The sequence below is a fragment of the Colossoma macropomum genome, unplaced genomic scaffold (assembly GCF_904425465.1).
Source record: "Colossoma macropomum unplaced genomic scaffold, Colossoma_macropomum, whole genome shotgun sequence".
NCBI lineage: Eukaryota > Metazoa > Chordata > Actinopteri > Characiformes > Serrasalmidae > Colossoma > Colossoma macropomum.
The window spans coordinates 41,223,818-41,245,290 of NW_023494792.1; the positions used below are offsets into that span (position 1 = coordinate 41,223,818).

General features: G+C 37.6%; 2 protein-coding genes across 2 annotated transcripts in view; one reads left to right on the plus strand and one right to left on the minus strand.

Moving 5' to 3' along the window:
* Positions 1-7,073, minus strand: part of golgb1 (golgin B1) — a 37,789-nt gene extending 30,716 nt beyond the window's left edge. The window contains 6 exon segments of the mRNA XM_036577204.1: positions 347-508; positions 1,040-1,162; positions 3,219-3,330; positions 3,332-3,390; positions 4,459-4,546; positions 6,964-7,073. Of these exon segments, the coding sequence (XP_036433097.1) occupies positions 347-508; positions 1,040-1,162; positions 3,219-3,330; positions 3,332-3,390; positions 4,459-4,539 (537 nt within the window). The 5' untranslated portion in view covers positions 4,540-4,546; positions 6,964-7,073.
* An 8,241-nt stretch (positions 7,074-15,314) lies between these two features.
* Positions 15,315-21,473, plus strand: guca1a (guanylate cyclase activator 1A). The gene is made up of 4 exons (XM_036575539.1): positions 15,315-15,512; positions 19,278-19,427; positions 20,429-20,522; positions 21,346-21,473. Exons 1-4 carry the CDS (start codon positions 15,315-15,317, stop codon positions 21,471-21,473), a joined length of 570 nt encoding a protein of 189 aa, XP_036431432.1.

Genomic DNA, 21,473 nt, shown 5'->3' on the forward strand with positions numbered 1-21,473 from the left:
AAACCACTGTTGTGCCTTTGTTTGTACCTTGTTGAATGAAAAACGTACCTGTACAGAACCTTTATTTCTAATAGTGTATATGCTGTTTTTTAACATTTGAAAACTGAAACACTGGTTTATTTTGGTTTTATTAACATATTGCACTCCTTTATTTTCACGCCTTCTATTGATCTGTATGCTGAATGTTATGATGCAACCCTGGGTTTGAAGAAGGCATTATACAACTTCAACTCTTTATTTTTACTTCTTGAAAATAAAGGTACATTTTAAAGTTATTAATTGAACTGTTGTTAGATCAGAGATTTACACCCTTAAACTACCTTTTCAGACTTCCATGTCTCCATACCTGTTCTGCATGGTCTTCCTCCTTTTCTTTCAAACGCTGCTCAGCAACCATGAGCTGTTCTTGTAGGCTGTGAGTTAAAGACTCCTCCTGACTCAGCTTCTGCTTCAGCTGCTGGAGCTCCTCCTCCACTTCTGAAGGCACTGTGAAGGAGCTGTCTGAAGTCTGAACACACACACATATTGCATCAGTAGAGAAGGCTAGAAAGGGTCAGACTCATTTCAGTTAATTTAAATAACAATAACATCTTCATTAGCTAAGTAATTTTGTGTTGCTTATTGGATAGATCAAAGGCCTGAACTCATCAATCATTACATTCCACTGATTTATTAAATTAAGCCACATGCAAATGAGACTGAAATGTGGATAGATCACAGATGAATATGGATATCACTTCTGGGAGTCAGTGAAGGTTGTGTGATCAGACACACACATTCTCAGAACTAAACCCCTGTTCTTCCAAACATCTCAGTGTTCACAACAACAAATACATTTACAAGCTTATTCACCTGTTAAAACAATATCCAATAATATTTTGCCCTGCCACATTATATCAGCATTAGTAAGGTAAAACAACCAATTTTTAAATGTAATAGACATGGTAACAATACAAATACTAGAATATTTTGTTAGAACTACTGTTTCAGAAATAACATAAAAAAAAGGAGTTGTTACTCTATGAGCAGTTTTAGTTACCTGGCTGGTGTTTTGTCCCTCCTGTACTTTCAGCTCAGATATTTGTTTATTTAGAGCAGCCATCTTGGCTTTTGCTTGCAGCTTCAGTTTGGTAAACTTGGCTTCTCCCTGTTCCTTTTCATCCTACGATAAAACACACACACACACACACACACACACACACACACACACACACACACACACTTATCTATAACTGAATGTCTCAAAACCAAAACTCAGACATGTTTAGACAGTGCCTTTGGCTGTCGAGCTGGATTAGTTTTACCTGGGGAGGTACCGTAATCGGAATGATTACCAATTAAATTTGTGATTTTAACCAGTGGTTTTACAAGTCAACTATGTAATAATTCTTCAATAATGTAATATCGAATTACCTTCAATAATTCGCTGAACCTGGACCTCCTTCAGTAGTTGCTGTCTGGTTTGAATCGACATCACAGGTCACAGAAAATCAGGTAACAGAACGAGGTAATAGAAAACCCCACCTTCCTTTGTTTTTCGATTAGGTGATTTAAGGAGAAGGCAAACTGATAAAATTAACATCACCCCACACTGAAATCAAATGTAAAGTCACTTCCCTCGTCCAGTGTTGCGTTTTGGCTTTTTCCGGCGATACGTTCGCCACTTGGCCACACAACCTGGAACTGTTCAGAAGTGTGGGGCCTGTTGGGAACATCTGCGCAACGACGATTCAATCCAGGCTATTTGGTCTAATTTAGTGAAATTACACAGATCCTTTTTTCTGTACGAATCGGCAAGTCAAATCACACACAGGTTACCAGATGACCAGACCTCCTCTGGTGAAACTAATCCAGCTTGAATAGGGCTTAAAGTACAACTGGCGTGGGATTAGCTTTACATGGGAAGGTGAAGTAATGGAATTATTGCCAGTGTTTCTCAGTGATTTTAGTCCCATTCGAATCCACCACATCAGTCATTTTTACAAACTGCACTCTTCCACATCTGTAAAGATTCTGACGCCTTTACTTACTATAAAACAAACAAACTACAGGAATGAGCCCAGGTTATATTGATTGGGTGCTATGAAAGAAACTGTAGAAATATCCCCAGGTTATATTAATACTGCTGTAAAACAAACCATAAAAATGAACCCAGGTTATAATCCTGTACATTACTCCTGTGTTATAAAACAAACTGTAGAAATATCCCCAGGTTATATTAATACTGCTGTAAAACAAACCATAAAAATGAACCCAGGTTATAATCCTGTACATTACTCCTGTGTTATAAAACAAACTGTAGAAATGGCCCCAGGTTATGTTCACCCTGTGCTATAAAATAACTAGAGAAATTATAGCTATAAAAACTATAGAAATACCTATAGGTTATATTAATTGTTACATTTATGCATTTGACAGACATTCTTACCCACAGCGACTTTTTTTAACTATGTTACAGATGTAGACAAATGTTGGGTTTGGAGTCTTGATTAAGGTCTGTTATTGGTGTAGTGTGGTGTCCTTGCCCAGGCCCGGGAATCAAACCACAGTCTGCTGCATCAGGGGCAGCAGAATGACCCACTAACGCTACATGAAAATGAACCACAGAAATACCCCCAGGTTATATCAATCCCAGACGAATTGCCATCATAACCTGTGGACAAGGAGTGTTCATGTTTCTCTTAAAAATGGAGCCACTCGAAGAAGCTTGACCCAAATCAAACTGATGTGTACTGTCCTACCTGAAGTGTAGAACGAATATTAAAACGTAGTATGACAAAAAAAAGCTTGACAATGTGGACTGTTGACTATAAATTCTCAAGTTAATGACAACCCTCATAAATTGCATTCACTTAAGGCATGTAAGTAAATAGTTAGGGTAAACTAACTTGCAATTAAATTCAATTTCTGGACATGTTTCTACTTGTGAGCAGCCAAACATATTGCATATAGAGCTTTACTGATGTAATGCATAAATCAGGAAGCCATTCCTATCTCTGTCATCTAAACTGAGGTTTCTTATCTATGACAATCAGTCATAAATGTTACAGATATCCTGGAGTAAAATTACATTTCCTGTCCTAATACTTTAGCCAAAAATCACACACATAACTCAATCTTAAAACCTTATTCAGTTACTACATGAACAATGCAACGCAAAATGATTTAGTTATCAGACAAGTAAACAAGTATGTAAGTATTGCTTGTCCATTTCTCACCTTGAGCTGTTTCTCAGCAATAGCTAGCTGGCTGTCCTTCTCCCTGATCAGCTCTTTCAGCTGGACCACCAGCTGCTCTGTCTGGGCCAGTCTTTCTAGGACTTCCTCTGAGGGCCCCTGGACCCTCAGAGAAAGAATCTTCTCCAGATAGTGGCTGAGGAACCAAACCATCCTGCTCACAATACAAACGCAATGAGTTATTATGATTTAATTACAGACCTAAGCTCTGACACTTCTCTCCATGTCATATGACACAATATCATGGCCTTTGGCATCAGAAGGAGGAAGCAGACTTGACCAAAGATAGTGAGACTGATAAAGAGGCATCATCAAAGTCTTGCTAGATCAGTGATTCTCAGACTTTTCCTGTCATGCCCCCCTTTAGAGGAAGAAAAATTTTCATGTCCCCCCACCCCCACAAAATGGTGACTACATTGGCCAAGTTTAACTTTGTTGAAAAAAAAAAATCAAGATCACAAACATTCCTTTCACCTTTATTTAATCATCATTGGACAGACGACAGCACCGCGGGGAGTATGAGCTCCTCTGCTATCATGTGTGGTTTCTTGCTCTGGGCAATTGTGTATGCGACTTTTTATGATGCCATTAGTGCTTTGTTGTTCACTGATGCAGCTTTTACAAAGCGAATTTCCTGCTGACGGTATTCAGCGTCATTCACCAGAATTCAAGTTTTCTTTTAGAGAACTTTTCAGTTTTCAGACATAAAATACACACTAGTCTCTCTTCATCGCCCACCACATTCTCTAACCCAAGAGCAAGACTGCCTGCGTCATATTTTCTTGACTTTTTTGCTTAATTACTGTCACTTGTATTGTTTGTCTCAGAAGCATCGCCTGTTCTTCTTTTCATCCCTGTCAAATACCCTCCATTCTGTAAGCCTGGACTCTCTGTCTGAATGAACACCATTGTTAACGTGAAAGCATGGTTTGTTTATTATTCCGCTGACAGACAGCCACCCCACCTATTTTATCCTCTCTTTGTGATGTCAGCAATCAAATCAAATCTTTTTTGGTGTTTACCAAGGAAGACACTTTGATGAACATGACGCTGAGTGTTGAAGATAAATATAAACATAGAGTTAGCTCAGAGCTGCTGTATGATCACTAAACCTTTACAGACAGTTTTCCTACTTCACTGAAAAGTAGTGATAACCAAATGTTATTTAGAAAGGCACAATGTCCTTAAACGTTTGAACAGTAATGTAGCTACAACAGCTCACCTGTGGGTCACCATCGGGGCGCTCCTCCCCCGATAACTCCTGCAGGACAGAGGTCACTCCTTGGGTCAGCCGGCTGAACATGACTGACCTGCGAGTAAAACAAACACACAGCTTCAAACAGCAGCTCAGTAACTTACATTACTCTCTTCAGTTAATACAATAATTTGTGTTCAAACTTGAAACAGCAATGATTACAAATATGACCGCAAAATAATAATACAAGTTTTAAGTATTAAGAAAATGTTGTGTTTTATTCAAAAGGGTAAAGCAGACTAAGCGTAAATAGTAAGAGAACTGGTAAGTGCTACAGGTTACCACATAGGGCTATGTGTACTACTGAGGTGCACACCTACGTTCTATACCCCATGCGTCAAACACAAGGCCCGTGGGCCAGATCAGGCCCGCAACACAATCCTATCCAGCCCGCAAAAGTATTTTAATTTTCTATTAATATTAGCCCATTTCACAATGTGCTGCACTACAGTCCCCAGCATGCATTGCAACACAAAGTGCACTCTCACTCTCCAACACCAACAACAGCCTATGGGACAGCGGTTACACCTGAGTTCTACACAATTCTACACAGTTCCACACCAGTTGTATCAACAAACAACTAACTGCAGTTCAGCCAATATAAACACTTAACGTAAGCTCAGCAGCTCAGAAATTGAGCTCAAGCATTAATGAACTTGCAGCAAAGTAAAGTTGCCACGTATCTAGTTCAAGCAAATAGGTAGGTTTAAAAGACCTGGCTCCTGGGGACATTTAAATTTTTAAATATTTCAAGTATTCATGTAATATTTTAAAATCTATCACAAGTGCCTGTATTCTACTGTTGAGGTTTTTGTGTATTTTGAATAAACAATGGTCAGTTCGGTTAGCAAAACGTTAATTAAAAATGAAATAAAGCATAGATGTTCTGTGGCCCACAGATTTGTTGGGATTTTTTAATATGGCCCTTTTAGTGGTGGAGTTTGACACCCCTGGTCTAGACACTACAGGGCAGTTTTCCACACTGCAAATAGAGATGCATTGAACATACTTGATTCAAATGTGTACATCATTTACACATAAAAAATCTATTACATCAACACAATAATGTTTACTTACTTTTGACAATAACTGTTTCAATGTACCACACAGTGCATATGCAAATTAGGCATTAAATATCACCACCTCACGGTATTAGACTGAATATATTATGTTGCTCCACTTGTCCAAACGTCAATAATCCTATATAATTTCATTGTAGACATCATGCCCCCTGATTCTCATTACCAAAACTGTAAAGAGACCAAGGCAGTAAGCTTCTCTACACTGTTATAAAAAATGGTGGTTCTTCAAGGGTTCTTAAGTAAAGACAATAGTTATATATAGAACCATGAACACTCAAAGAACCATTTGCATGCTTAAATGGTTCTTAGCATGGCGAAATGGTTCTTCAGATTGATGGAGAATGTGGAGATGGAGAATGTGTCACCTATGGTTCCTTTTGAAACCTTTTTGAAAATGGTTCTGTATAGCACCGAAAGGATTCTGCTATTGTTATTGTTTAATTTCACTGCTTCTGTGTTGTGTTGGTTCAGCTCTTGAACTGCATTACCATTGCTAACACCTCTTACTTTCGAGTTTTAGCATTTTATTTTAGACCAAATTAGTCCAAAAAGAGATGATTAGAGCCTGACAGACTTAAGTTCCTCTACTGATAGATGGATGTACTAAGAAGTTCCACAGCAGCTCTAAAGGAAAACTTGGTCATTGTGGAGTTTTGGTAGGTTAGCTACTTTGCTTCTTCTTTTAGTTATGACTGCATTTCAGTAAGATAACTTGTACCGCAGTATGGTTTCACACTCATAAAAAGAAGGTTCTTAAAGGGTTCTTTAGTAAAAATGGTTCTATGTAGGACCATGAACACTCACAGAACCCTTTGCACTGTTAGAAGGTTTCTCGCATTGCAAAAGGTTCTAGATTGATGCAGAAAGTGCTGTAGATGGTTCTATATAGAACCGTTCTGAAAAAGATTCTACATAGCACCAAAAAGAGCTCCATTATTGTTATAAGCCAAAGAACCCTTTTTTGGTACTGCACAGAACCATTTTTGCTAAGAGTGTACTCTGCCCTGCCCCGCCCCGAACCGTCCACTTCCAATGTCGTCCCAATTAAAAACAACGCCAGAACCGAAACGAACCGGAAAGATCCGAACTTTACCGAACGGACTGCGCATGCGCCGCTTTCTTCTCCACAACAGCAAAGATTATTGAGCTTCGCTTCTGTCTCATAACAAAAACGAAATTAAGCCAAAGATCGACGCGGCAAAGGTATGACTTCAGCACAGGAGTAAAGTAGCGATTAATCGCGACGATAAGCGAAAGCAGATCAGCCTCTGCGCGCACGTAGCGTTGATTGGTAAACACAGAAGCTCACTGGTGATAATAATGAACAGCAGTGTACACGGTGGCCATGTCAGACAGATCTGCTGGACACCGCGAGTGAGCAAACACCGACCTGTGTGAGTCCTCCGCGAGCAAGAGTTGCTGTTTTTACACTTTCTGACCAATTTCGTCTTCAGGATTTGTGAGCAAGAGCCACATCACCAAACATCCCGGAAACCGAGGTCGCAGCGCTGCGATTGGACCTTACCAAGTCCCAGCGAAGGGAGCGTCTACAAACTACAGCCTCGCTCGTGAAAACGAAGAGTCACTCCAACAACAGTCCAGGGACCGTCCGATCTGCAGGAACGCGGAAAGCAGCTAACCGCTCGGCACGCATGCCTGACAGGCTCGGGTGTTTGTCTGTGTGCTGCGCTCATGTTCTGATCTGAATGGGAGGACAAATGAACCTTATTGTGAACTATGGGAAGCAGCTGGCTCGGAGCTTCATCCTGCTGGCCCACAGCTTCGTTCTGCTGGCCCACTACGCCGCGCTGTTCGGTGGGTGTGTGTCTCGCTCTGTCCGCTGCTTTGTGGAGGTGGTCCGGTGGGCGTCCCTGCTGGCGCGCTGCACCGTTTCAGCCTTCGAATCCGTCCACCGACACCTGTACAGGTGGACCGGAAGACGCGCCGGCGTTGCCATGGAGAGGCTCTCCAGCAGCGGCACGGAGTCAGACTAAAGCGGGAAGGAGAACAAAACTAAAATACGATTTCAGACGGTTTTATTCCGAATATATTCAGATAAATGGGGGGAATTCGTAATGGCTGAATATAACAGGAGTATTTTAAATTTTAACGGAGCGGTCTCGCAGACAGGGAGCGTGTCTCAAAGCAGCAACCCCTACATAGCAAATGTTTCCGAAACGTTCAAGGTGGTTTTAACGGCTAACGGTCACAACGGTTAAGCGATTAAGTATTATAAATGTTATAGTGCCATGTGGGACTAAAAAGGAAATTGAGTTTTCAGATTTTTAAGGTGTTTTAAAATGAAATGTATATTCAGACCAGTGAAAAAGGGAAAAATGTTCATAATGGAGTATAAAGGCACATGGTTAACTGGACATGGGTTGTGTCTCAAATCAACCAATTGTCCTGTATTCAGTAAGTATGAGTAATAATGGTTAAATATGAAGGAGTACTATAAATGCAAATGTGTGAGGCTTATATAACTTTCCAGAAGGTCTAGTATGATTCAGTGGTTTAGATGTAAACAAAGTCATTCAGAGTGGTTTGATGTGAAGTGGTTCACTGTAGAGAAACTTACGCATTCAGATGTCTTTACAATGGTGGTGACAGGAACCAGGAGTCGCCATGTACTTATTTTATTTACTATTCAAGACCAGCACCACAACTCCCTACATGTATCTCTCAACCTCAATGTTATAAATATACTTTAGGCCAAAGCCTTATATATATATATATATATATATATATATAATAAAAATATTTATAAAACAGAAATATTGTAAAACAGTGTCTCACACATCAGGAAACATATTTATAACCATTTTGTTTAATAACTTTCTGTGGGTTTTTGAGGCCTTAAACTCTTGAGACAATGAACAATTCTGACTTGGTAAGTGTCTCTAGAGCAGAACCTTTCATATCAAATCACTCTCAATGACTTTGTTTTTGTCGTATCCGTTTAATTATGAAAAGTTCAGAGAAGGAAACTCATTTCTGTGATATAACAGTCCAATAATGAAGTAAAGTATCCAGAGAAGCTCAGATTACCCACAATGCACTGTTTCCTATTTCATGTTTTAAAGATACAAATCTTTATCAGGGTATGCAGCTATGTATATATATTTTCCTGTATGTGCTAAACCAAACTAATTCCTGACTGTTAAAGAATAACATTTGCAAACATGCATAGATAAACATGTAAATACATAATAAACTAACACATAATGTACTTAGACATATAGAATCCTTTTTAAAAGTCGTTTTAATTATCGGCCAGTGTCAAATTACTCTCATTCTATAGGATAATGTGCCCTGTTTGAAGCTTATGCAAGAACATGAGGTGAAAAACTGGTTTAATCAGACCTGCTTTTGCCCAGATGTTTGGATTTTGGTTGTATGGTCTAAAAATGATGTTATTAACTTATTAACTTACAGCATTATTAACATGCACAGCATTGTGTAATAAGGACACTGTTACTTTATGTAAAATTTAGAAAATCTGTCCTCAACTGTACACATATTAAAGGGCCCATAGCCTATATTTTTCATATGTTGTATTATTTTTTTCCTGTTTGTTTTTTTAAGTATCAAAAGCATTCATAATGCATTTTACATGAGCACTTCTGGTTAGATTATACGTTTTGTTGACATTCTATGTGAAAATTAACACATTCTCTATAGCAAACAAACTTAAATATGGCATTTTTCTGCAATTTTTAGACCACAGATTCTATTTATTTGCTAACATACTGAAAATAAATAAAACATAAAATGTGCCATAACATCTGCAAAGGCTACATTTTATGTTTTAAGATGTTAAATTCAGCAAATAAACAGCAATTGTGGATTAAAAAGTGCAGAAGTGTGTTCTCTGTAAAAGACAGGGGCGTCCAAGCTTTTGTATACAACCGTATGTAAATTACCTTTGTTGTGATTGGCTGCCCTGTGTTGTGCCTTGTTGAAAAGGCAATCCAAGCTGAAACACACCTTATAACTTCAGCTTGAATGAGCAGAGCTAAACTGCTGTAGGCTGAAAGTGAATACATAGATTTTTGTGACATGACAAAAAAAGTCAAACAAGGCTTGATTTCCACATTTGCACTGTACGAACAGTACATTTTGAAACATTAGCTATTTTTATATACTACGTCAAACTTCTAAAAAGTGGTTTGGTTAATGTGATATGGGCCCTTTAGTAACACATATTGTTTTTAACATGTTGTGAGAGTGTGTACAGACAGATGTGATACATAATCAGCTAAATAGGAAAATCACTACATGCATTCATATGAACAGAACTGTGCCAACCTGAGCCAAAAAGTGCTTTTAATTCTGTGGGAATATTTGACTATTTGTGAACATAGGGACAGGATGTATTTTAGATTTTGGTAACTACTCACTTCTAATGTCTACTGTATGTGATACTGTAATGTTGACAATCCTGTTTATTTACTATAACCTTTCAAGCTGAAGATGTTGAATCACTAACATCGAAGTATTGTTTATTCATAATGTTGTTTGTACTGGCTTTACTAACAAACTAATGTCTATGCAGCATTTATTTTAGAGGATTTGTAATGAGCTACAGGTTTCTGCTGCGGATTGCTCGGACCTCACTCTTATTCACTCTTCTTTACATTATAAATGTTCCAGATTTCTTTATTTCATTATGCACACATGATCAGTGTCTATCAAATCTGAATTGAACTCAGAATTAAGCTAAAGAGGGATGGAAACGTACGCATAATTAAATGTTTAAGATATAACCAAGTCATTCAGAGTGGTTTGACGTGTCCCTTCTGGAAAAGCAGCAAATGCACTGCCTGATGCCTGAGACATTGTTTTGAGAAGGTTTTGGTCTAAAACAAAATGCAAAAGTCCCTGGTCAGAATACATGTTTTGTTGATTTGATGATCACATAAAAACGCAGAAGACTTTGAGTAGAACAATGGACACTTTCACATTGTGCCACTCTGAATGACTTTGCTTACATCTCAACCACTGAATTATGCAGTGCAGTCTTTGAAAATTCAGTGGAATTACTCTTTAATTGTCATTTGACACCCTAATATTTCACAGTTAGTAATGAATTTAAGGTCATAAAGTATGGAAACACTCAAAGAGATGTATTAGCATGATCAAAAAAAAATATTTCAGTGTCTGTGTTCAAACCTGCCATTTACACTCAGGGGAAATTTATCAGCTGAAGATGCTCTGATGGTTTATCTAACTTTGATAAATTCCTTTTTAAAGAAAGCATTTATTTACAACAGCATATTCCCATGCTTGATTGTATTTGACAAATAAGGCCCATAGTATAACCACTATGTTCAATTACTGTTTAGCCACTGTAGCAATGTATACTGTGCAAGTTAATGGAAGTGTTGAAACTTATACAAATACAAAATAAACCCATTCAATGAACGCTAGCGCAACACTTGTCGTTTATTTCTAATGTGTATTGTCATTTTATGTTATTGGTTTCTATAGATGGATTGCACTCTGGGACAACTGACCTACTTGATTTATTCAAGATTGAGTTTGATTCTTGATTGATTCAAGCCTGGACAATTAAAAATAAAAATTACTGCAAGATGCTTTTCTTTGTGAATGTTCTTTGCATAATAAAAATTAAATAAATAAATACCAATTCTAATACTATTAATAATTAACATATATAAAGCCCTTGAACCAAGGCTGTTTTTTATAATAAATAATTATTCAGTTATTAATCTTAAAGGGCACATATCCTGTATTTTTCTTTTATTTTTTCCTCCTTTAACAGTGTTTAAATACAATATCTAACTCCAAAACGTAGATGAAAAATCAGGTTTCCATGATATGGGCCATTTCAAATGCATTATTTAGTGATCAATTTGTATTATGTAGTACTATAAAGCTTCTATGTAAATTATGCAGCTTATGGAAGTTATGTACACATCCAAATCCTATCCAAATACACATCCTTGGGGTTTAACGAGTTAATTTTTTATAAAACTACGCTAATGCTATTACTATTACAAGAATAGTAATAAAATAACACCCTATAATTAAATAGCATCCTAGGAAAGCTTAAAGTGCTTTACATCTATGTTAAAATAACATGAAACTAAACACATTTAAATTGCATCATTGCTGGATTACAGAAGCTGTTGCAGGTGCAGCCTGTCACCTGTCCACATAAATGACTCACTGTGGCCACCGACAGTGTTGGTCAGCATGTCCCCGCTCACTCACTCATGCACATTATGGATGATGACACATTGTGTTGAATGCTAAGATGCTTACAGGCTCCTTCTCTGCAGCCTTTATTCAAATACCATTACAAAACACGACCAGCACCACAAAACTGCTGTAACACTTTAACTTCAGGTAAAACAAGCGGAGGATATTTCATGCACAAACCTGTTTTTAAGCAATAGAACATGAGAAGGAACTTGTTATTTCTAATAATATCAAGGCTGTGATGCAATACAGTTGATCGCAGCCATGATGTTACTCACGATAACACACAATCCCAAATGTTCTTTTGCTTTTATACAACAGTTCTGCAATATAAAAAAAGTAAAGCAAAGAAGCCCAAATATTGTATCAAACAAATATTGGCCTCCAAAGAAGTAGAGCCATGAAACTGTTGCAATATGAGACCAGCACAACCTTTCCAATATTTGTCAGAATAACCTGAATGTGTTTTTGTTCCAGTCACTGTGTAAAGCAACTCACAGCCCTTCTTGTTTGCTGAATTGTATTTTGTTTCTAGCTAATTCCAGTTGTTTCAACACAGCTGCCAACTGAAAAGCCAGCTTAGGATCAACAACAGGTTCAGAATTTGATGTAATCTTTCTGTCATGCTTTTCTTCAGTATATCATTTAGAAATGATCTCATTTATCTATAGTTTTGTTTGTATAAACATAGCAATGATTAGCTGTGAAAGCAAGTGGTGACTTAACAAACCGGTGCTCAGCAGAAGTATACGGTTATTGTGGGAAAAGAATGTGCTCTTGATAATCAGATTGTGCTGTCAAAGCTAACTTTATAAAATCTTGCAGCATTTGAGCAACTAAAAATGGTGTCCAAGTATTTCTGTTTTTATACATAGAATCATCAGATTATCCTCATCACTTAACCACTTTTTTGGAAATATGCTAATAATAATGTATGTTGACGCTATGTCAGTAAAAGTATAGAAGCAACCAACAGCTACCAACAAGAAAAATTAGAGTCTGAATCTTTATTTGTACTTTATTTGCCGAGTAACCATTAATTTCTTTCAACTTAACCATTACACACTACATGGCCAGAAGTATGTGGACACTTTGACCATCACGCCCACATGAGCTTGTTGGGCATCCCCTTCCAAATCCATGGGCAGTAATTGCCCTCTTTGCAGCTGCAGCAGCCTCCTCTTGTCTGGGAAGGCTTTCTTCAAGGTTTTGGAATGTGTCTGTTGCATTTCAGTCATTTTGTGCCCATTAACTCAAAAGAACGTCAGGACCACTGGAGCTCCTCCACACTAAACTCATCAAGCCATGTCTTTAAGGACCTCTCTTTGAGCAAAGGTGCACAGTCATGCTGGAACAGGAAAGGGCCTTTCCCAAACTGCAGCTGCAAAGTTGGAAGCATATAATTGTCTAAAATGTCTTTGTATGCTGTAGCCTTAACTTTACCCCTCACTGGAGCTTCCAGTCCTTCTCTTCTCCTCCATGATCCGGAAACTGATTTTGTGACAGTGTCACACCGGCTGTCTGAGTTCCAGAGGAGACAAGAGAAGCTGCTCCAATCAGCTGCTGAAGTGGCTTCAGTCAGAGGTTGCACAAGTGTCTGCTACTCAGGAATACAGATTATAAAGTGCCATCACTGCAGACACGTCCAGAGAGAATGAACAAACATGGAGTAATCCAACTATACTTTAATTTTGCATTTTATTTGGGCTTATACAATTTTGTGTTGTGTATTTTGTACTTGGTGTAAAATAAAATTAAAGATTAGAGTCGAAAACCACACAAACGTCAATAGGCGGGCTCTGTGTAGCATCTTAGGGTGTGCTTGTGCAAACGTTGTGATAAGCTAATTTCATTAATAGTCGACATCAAATTAATAATGATAAAAGGAATCAGCTGTCTCATTTCCTCGGTTTCCGCTGTTCCTTGCTTTTCTTCTTCTCCTTTCCTCTCCTCCAAGTTATTCCAGTGTAAAAGAAGAGCAGTTGGAAATGAGAGGGAAGACAGGAGCAGTAGCAAAATTTTCTGGACACAGTCCCTGAAAAAAAAACAGCCCCCGTCCATTATCCCTCCTCAACCACACTTTACTGTTGGCACTATGTAGGTAGGTAGCATTCTCCTGGCCTCCACCAAACCCAGATTCGTCCATCAGATTGCCAGGCTGTAAAACTTGAACCATAATTCCTGAGAACACATTTCCACCACTCCAGAGTCCAGTGGCAGTGTGCTTTATACCTTTCCAGCTGATGCTTGGCATTGCACATAGTGATCTTGAGCTTGTGCGAAGCTGTTCAGCCATGGAAACCCAATTCATGAAGCTTCTGGCTCGAAGTTCTTGAGCTGAAGCAGCCTGTAACAGCCTGTAAGCCTCTGCAACAGAGGCAATTTTACATACTTCAGCACTTGGCGGCCTAGCTCTGTGGGTTTGCGTGGACTACCACATCACTGCTGAGCTGTTGTTGCTCCTAGACACTTCCATTTTGCAATGATAGCACTTACAGTTGACCGGGGCAGATCTAGAAGAGCAGAAATTTCGACATGTGGAAAAGGTGGCATCCAAAACACTTAAAGACAATGAGCTCCTTAGTACGACCCATTCTGCTGCCAATGTATGTTTATGGAGACTGCATGGCTGTGCGCTTGATTTTATACACCTGTTAGCAATGGGTGTGACTGAAACACTTAATATTTCAGAGGGATGTCCACATATTTTCTTCTTTATGTGCACACTGTATAAGTGTAAACAAAACACAGAAACAGATGTTCATAGAATCTCAAATTTTTGGTCTGATTCAGAATTATTGTTTAAATACACACTCCAAAGACATGCAGTCAGGCTAACTGAGTGATGCTGAATTGCCCCTAGGTGTGATTGCGTGTGTGAATATATGTCTGTCTGTCTGCCCTGCGATGGACTGGTGACCTGTCCAGGGTTTATCCTACGATCTATTTTTATGTAGCCAATGCTTTTTCACACTTCTAACTGCTGCCCAGCAGATGCAGTGTTTTAATAGAGATTTCCTACAGCAGGTCATACTTTTTATGTTTATCTATACTATTTAAGTTTTCATTTTACAAAATATGCTTAGAAACGTGATTCCTTTCCACATGAATGGCTAACTGTGTTTAGGTGTGGTCAGCACTTCTGGTCTCATGCACCCCTTAAGCAGCAGACAATCCGCCCAAGAGCCGTCCTAAGCCAGTGTCTGTGTCAGATTATTCCTGGTGATTTTCAGCAGGGCAGGTGTTGAAGGTGCCTGGACACTATAAAAGCAACTCAGGTCCCCTGGGTCCTCTCCATGCCCCAGTGTCGCATAGCTGTGAGACGCGAGCTTCTCGCCTGCACAGCACAATCATTGGGCTTCTGAAAATTAGTGCTCTCTTCTTTCCTATAGACTCGCCTAGCAGCCTGTAGCTTTCTTCATCCATACCAGATCAGATCAGATCAGATCAGATCAGATCAATACTCTTCAGTACTCCTTTTTGCGCAGTTCTTTGAATAGTCTTCCACTTTCAGCAATGGGGAATTCTACAGGCTCCACCGTGGACGATCTCCAGGCTGTGGAGATGCACCTGTGGTACAAGAAGTTCATGACTGAGTGTCCATCAGGCCAGCTCACGCTGCACGAGTTTAAGCAGTTTTTCGGTCTGCGGGGACTGGACCCCGAGGCTAATGCTTACATAGAACAGATGTTTCGCACTTTCGACATGAACAAGGTGAGTAAGAAAAATATATTTCTTCATATCCAAAATATCTGTGTCTTAGCACTGAAATTGCAAATATTCCATAAAAAAGGGAAATATAGGTACTTGTATTTCCTACTGTTCAAAATATCTGTGCAATAAATGTCATTATATTTGAGGTGTGAGCACCAAAATGTCAAATTCTCCAGATAAAAGAAAAGTACATGTAGGCTTACATACACAGTTCCTTATGTTCAAAATATATATGCAATATATGTCAATATATGTGATGCCTTAGCACTGAAAGGTGGCTTAGCACTGATTTTCCGTATGGAAGAAAATGTAGATGTAAATGTATTTCCTCATATTTCAAATAGAGGTACAATATATGACAAAATATGTGACATCTTAGCACTGACATTGTAAATATTCCATATAGAAGGAACCTATACATATATATATTTCCTCCTATCCAACATATATGTGCAAGGTATGTGATGTCTCAGTATTGCAAATTCCAAATATTCTGTATAGAGGAAAATTCTGTTTTGATATATCTTTATTTAAACTTTATATTCAAACTTATATAACTTTATTTCCAAAAATATAAGTGCAATGTATGTTAATATATGTGATCGCAAATTACCAAATATTCCACATGGAAGAAAAATATGTATATACATTACCTCATATCCAAATTTTCCAAATATGTCAATATATAAAACAACCCAGCACCAAAATTCCAAAGAAGATGAAAGATGTAAAGTGAGATTGTCATGTATTTGGCTTTTGGCTGAAGTTGTCTTACTAACTGGGAAGTCCTGCTATTCAAAATATCCTCCTGGTCTGTGAAACCATTTGGAAACGTAAAAATGTGTCTGTTCAGTAGCTTGGAGTCATCTTACTGTTTTTTAAAATTTGAATATTTTTGCTGTTACTTTCCTATAAAATAAGAAAAAATGCCTGCAACCAGTCTGTTAACACAAAACAGCTATATCGCTGCTGTCGTAAGAAAATCTCCATTTTTGAGTTTCTCAGAAATCTGTTTTTCAGTTTTGACCTAATTTGAAAATACCTGTTGTCCTTTACATTGTGTGTAATTTTCATAAAGAATGGACCAAGAGAAACGGCCCAAAATGACTTGGAAAAAATTGTGGTTGTGTTGACCTACATTAAAAGTAAAGTAAGTTTTTTTCCTTTTCTTGTAAAGTTCTCATTTTGGAGATAAAAGGTTTTCTTCCGACAGCAGCGATATGCTAATCCTTTGTGCATATTTATCGTCAACACTCCTTTATGTTCAACTTCATGTTTATCAAAGTGTCTTCCTTGAGCAGGTTTTCCCAAAATATTTTTTTAAAACTACTACCATGAAGAGAAACAGGTATACAGCAAATATTGTGCAGCTGACCAACAATTTTGACACATTTCTCTGTACTTGGATTCTACCAGTGTTTATCATTTTTGCATGATTAAATGACTAAAATGTAAACAAAGTCATTCAAGTGTTGTTTGATGTGAAATGCCCTGTTCTAGAGAACCATAATTAGTCAAAACTGTTCACAGTGCTGGTGATAGGAACCAGATGTCTAAAGAGTGTAATGACTCTAATAGCTCTCTCACAAAAACATATTATATAAATTGCCTGATGCCTCCAAAATTGCTTTACGATAGTTTTAACATAAATTTGTGGCCAAGAATATCATTTTTTAATGTATTCATGACAGAGATTTATTAAAAGGCAAAATAATTCCCAAAGGAAACATTTTTTCAGGTTAAACACTATTTTAGCAACATCAGCATTACATATAAAAACATGTATGTTTGCTGTTGCTCTTGGATAGTAAATTAAGTTCCCTGGTTCCTACCACCACCATAAGGAAATCTGAGTCTGTAAGTTTCTCTACAATCAATTATTTTTTATCAAACCACTCTGAATGACTTTGTTTACATCTCAACCACTGAATTACACATTTTGAAAAGTGGGCAGAATTCCCCTTTAAAACACAAGTAAAACAGTGGCCACTCAGCAGTTGCTTAAGTGTCTGCCCATTGGCCTCTATTATCGGGATCAGAGAGAGGCTCTTTTCTTTCTCACGTGCTGTCTAGCACAATATTTATGCTGCTATATCAGGCACCTGTTGTCAGCTTTAATTACGCTGAGACATACTAAGATGTGAGTTACGAGATTACCTTTAGGATCAAGACACTCAGACTGGATAACAGATACATAAATAGTTTGTGCATGACCATGTTTCACTGTTTTTAATCTGATCCCGCAGCACGTGCAAGAACAAGTGTGATAATTTGAACATCTTGTCTTAACTGCAATTGCTCTATGGCAGTGTTTGCAAACTGCTGACCTGTATTTGATAAATACATTTACTTGCATTTATTTCTGTATGGCACGTTTCTATGTGTAATATTTCCCCATTCATTTTAAACCAAATGTATTTTAAATTAAACTGGGTCAATATGGCAATATATTCTGACATACATTTAGTCTTTGGAATGTATTTTGGCAAGGATTGCAATGTATTTGAAATATTTTTAAAAATACATGTCTATATGTATTTTTTCTAGTTGGGTACCCAACCAAAGTACAACTAATTATAGTGGTAATTCAGTGGAACATCTAATTTACCCTGCTTTCCCCTGGCCTCAAAGTGGATCAGCCTAGACACTTTTGGCATAGTGATAATAATAAGAATTTTATTTATTATTTTTCGTTTTAGTTACAAACTCTCAAAATGCTTTACACAGAAATACAAGTAAAACATTGACATTGATAAATAAAAAAATAACTCTAGACATGAGCTAGCCTAAACAAAATGGATTTAAAACACCTTCTAATATTTTCTAGAATGCTTTTCCAGAGTATGAGTGTTATAAGTAAAGGATCTTCCACCAATTGAGCTGTGAAAGATTGCAGCAAGCCAGCCTCAGTTAAGGGAAGTGGTCTGGACTGGGCTATACCACTTTTACAGATCAGTACGATATGCCAGCACTAGACCATAAGGACTTTAAATATGTTGTGGTCAATGCAGAACTTAACAAGAGGCCAGTGTAAACTGATTAAGACTTGAGTGATATGCTCAAACTTTCTTTCTAAACTTGTTAGCATGGAGCTGACCGCCTGCCTAAATCATCACACATACCTTGAACCATGTCGACTTGTTAAGTAATCTCGAATGAGATTCATACGTTTTTTGTTTTTTGTTGAAAGAAGTTGCATAACTGAGTCAGGAGAAAAATGGACACACTGAAATATGGTGTGTGTGCTCCTGCAAGCACCCTGTACAGACTGAAATAATCATTTAAAAGTCAGAGGTGTCAGGTTTGGTTTCGTAGGAGTATTTTTGAACCACGTTATATGTCTCTACATATTAACATCACTCAAAAAGAAGGTCTTCATGATCACCTCAGCCACAGAAGACATGATCTTCACCAGGTTTTGACTGAATTTTCTTTGGATGCTCTTTTAACACATCACACATCAGATTCATCTCCTCGAGGAAGGGGTCTGAAGCACAACTGACATAATAAAAATGTTCTTCAGCACGTTACAAAGGATGGACACACTAAACACTGAACAGTTGATGTTATATTCTGTGTAATTTTCTGTTACTTATATGTTTTCTGTGCTGAAAAATGAATAACTTGTACTTCATGGCTGTTTTGACTGGAGATTAAAGAAATGAAAAGGTGGTCTCAAACTTTTGCACAGTACTGTATAAAAATGATTTTGTCACTGAAACATCACTTTCTGTTGGATCTTTATGCGTTTGCTTGTTTGTGCAGGACGGTTATATAGACTTCATGGAGTACGTGGCAGCTTTGAGTCTGGTGATGCGAGGCAAGATGGAGCACAAACTGCGCTGGTACTTCAGACTGTATGACGTTGATGGCAACGGCTGCATAGACAGACACGAGCTGCTCAATATCATAAAGGTAAGAAACAGGCAATAAAGCAGCAACTAGAAGAGCATGTCTTATTCACACGGATACTGACTACAGCCATTTAAAATTAAATCTGGAACATTTTAAAATTTGGAACACTTATTATTGTCTGTAGATTCTTAGATTATGAAAAAAACTTTGTATAATGACTCACTTCATAACAGTAGGTTTACATTTAGGAGTCATTTAGGAGACTAAGATTAGGTTTAGAGTTTCAACTGAAGTTAGGATAAGGAAAAGATTAAAGGGCCTATATCATGGATAACCTCACTTTTTGATATGAGTTTAATTAAATTACATAAACATTGTTAAAGCAGTCATACATATACAGTCTTATACAAAAAGTTTGTGCGCCCCTGGTCAAATGCCATGTTCTGTTGATTTTCTAAGTTAAAATAAGTTAACAAATCCTCTACGGAGAGCACAGTTTAACTGAATGAACACACTTTAATGAACACACTAGCTGAATTTGACATATTGGGGAAGAAAAAATGCCGTTGAAAAGGTGGGCTGTGCAAATATTTCGGCACATTTAATAATTTTTAATATTTTATGTTTTAGTTCTTTTCCAATGTTAAACTCAGCGAATAGACAAAAAATATTTTTGCAGAAAAATGACAATTAGGTTTGCTCCATGTAGACAAAATATGCGGGGTGTTCAAACTTCTGCATACGACTGTGTAAACTACATTGTAGAAAAAAGTGTGTCAGTTCAACCTAAAAAAATTGTTCATATGGTAACAAACACAAAAAACTTCTTTGATTTTTTACATCTTTTTTTAAAATTAATTGTGTCTTTGATGTCACAAGCATGAGTGCATTTACATATGACTGCTCTTCAGGAAAAATGAATAAAATACAAGAAGAATACAGGATACAGGCCCTTTAAGGTATAGGTGAAGATAAGCAAGCCATCTACACACTGTCTATCTGTCTACGGTGGATCAGATTAAGTTTTCCACAAAAAAACATCACCTCTGTTTCTTTCTTAGGCTATCCGTGCCATTAACGGCGGTGATGCGCAGGAGCTGAGTGCTGAAGAGTTCACAAACCGCGTGTTCGACAGGATAGATGTTAATGGGGATGGTAAGTATAACATTTAGTACATAGTGTGACCAAATGATCACAGCAATTCCCCATAACTCACTGAGTGCATCTGGAAGTATCTATACAAAATCTTAAGAATCCTAGATTGCAAAAGGCTAAAGCTGGACTTTACCCAGTGAAATTGCTCCTGCTTATTATGAATTCCCACATTATATTTTGCTAAATCACATTGTTGTAGTTCATTGCCAATGTTAACTCTCTTATGCTAAAAGATTCAGACAAATGTTGAAAAAAAGTTACACTAACATTTTTATCAGATTATGCAAAATGTTGTTGAAAAAAAATATACAACAATATTTAGTTTTTTAAGGAAATGCCAAAAACTGAGGTTTTTAAAATAATTTGTATCTGAAGATTCCATCAAATTATGAAAAAAACAAGACAACAGTCAAGTGGTCTTCATCGTCATTCCCCAATATAACGTGAATACATTGGAATGAAATGTCATCCTTCAGGCCCCATGGTGCAAAACACAGTTGCAGCACATGGTACAAGACTACATAGAGAACATACAATAAATACACCATAAATATACAGAACATAAATATATCAGAATATGTCGGAGCAAAACCTTGTTTCTCCATTTTTGTCATTTTTGACATAATTTGAAAATGCCTGTTGCCCTCTACACTGTGCGGAAATTTCATGATGAATGCACCAAAAGAAACGGCCCAAAATTACTTGGGGAAAAGTCTGATTCCATTGACTTACATTCCACCAAATTATGAACAAATTAAAGCTAGATGTGCATTGTGCTGGCTTAAAGATAGATTTTTGTAGAGTCTGTTTGTTCTCTGAACAGGCGAGCTGTCTCTGGAAGAGTTTGTAGAAGGAGCGCGGAGTGATGATGACTTCATGGAGGTGATGGTGAAGAGTCTGGATCTCACTCACATTGTCGCCATGATCCACAACCGCAGGCACAGCATATAA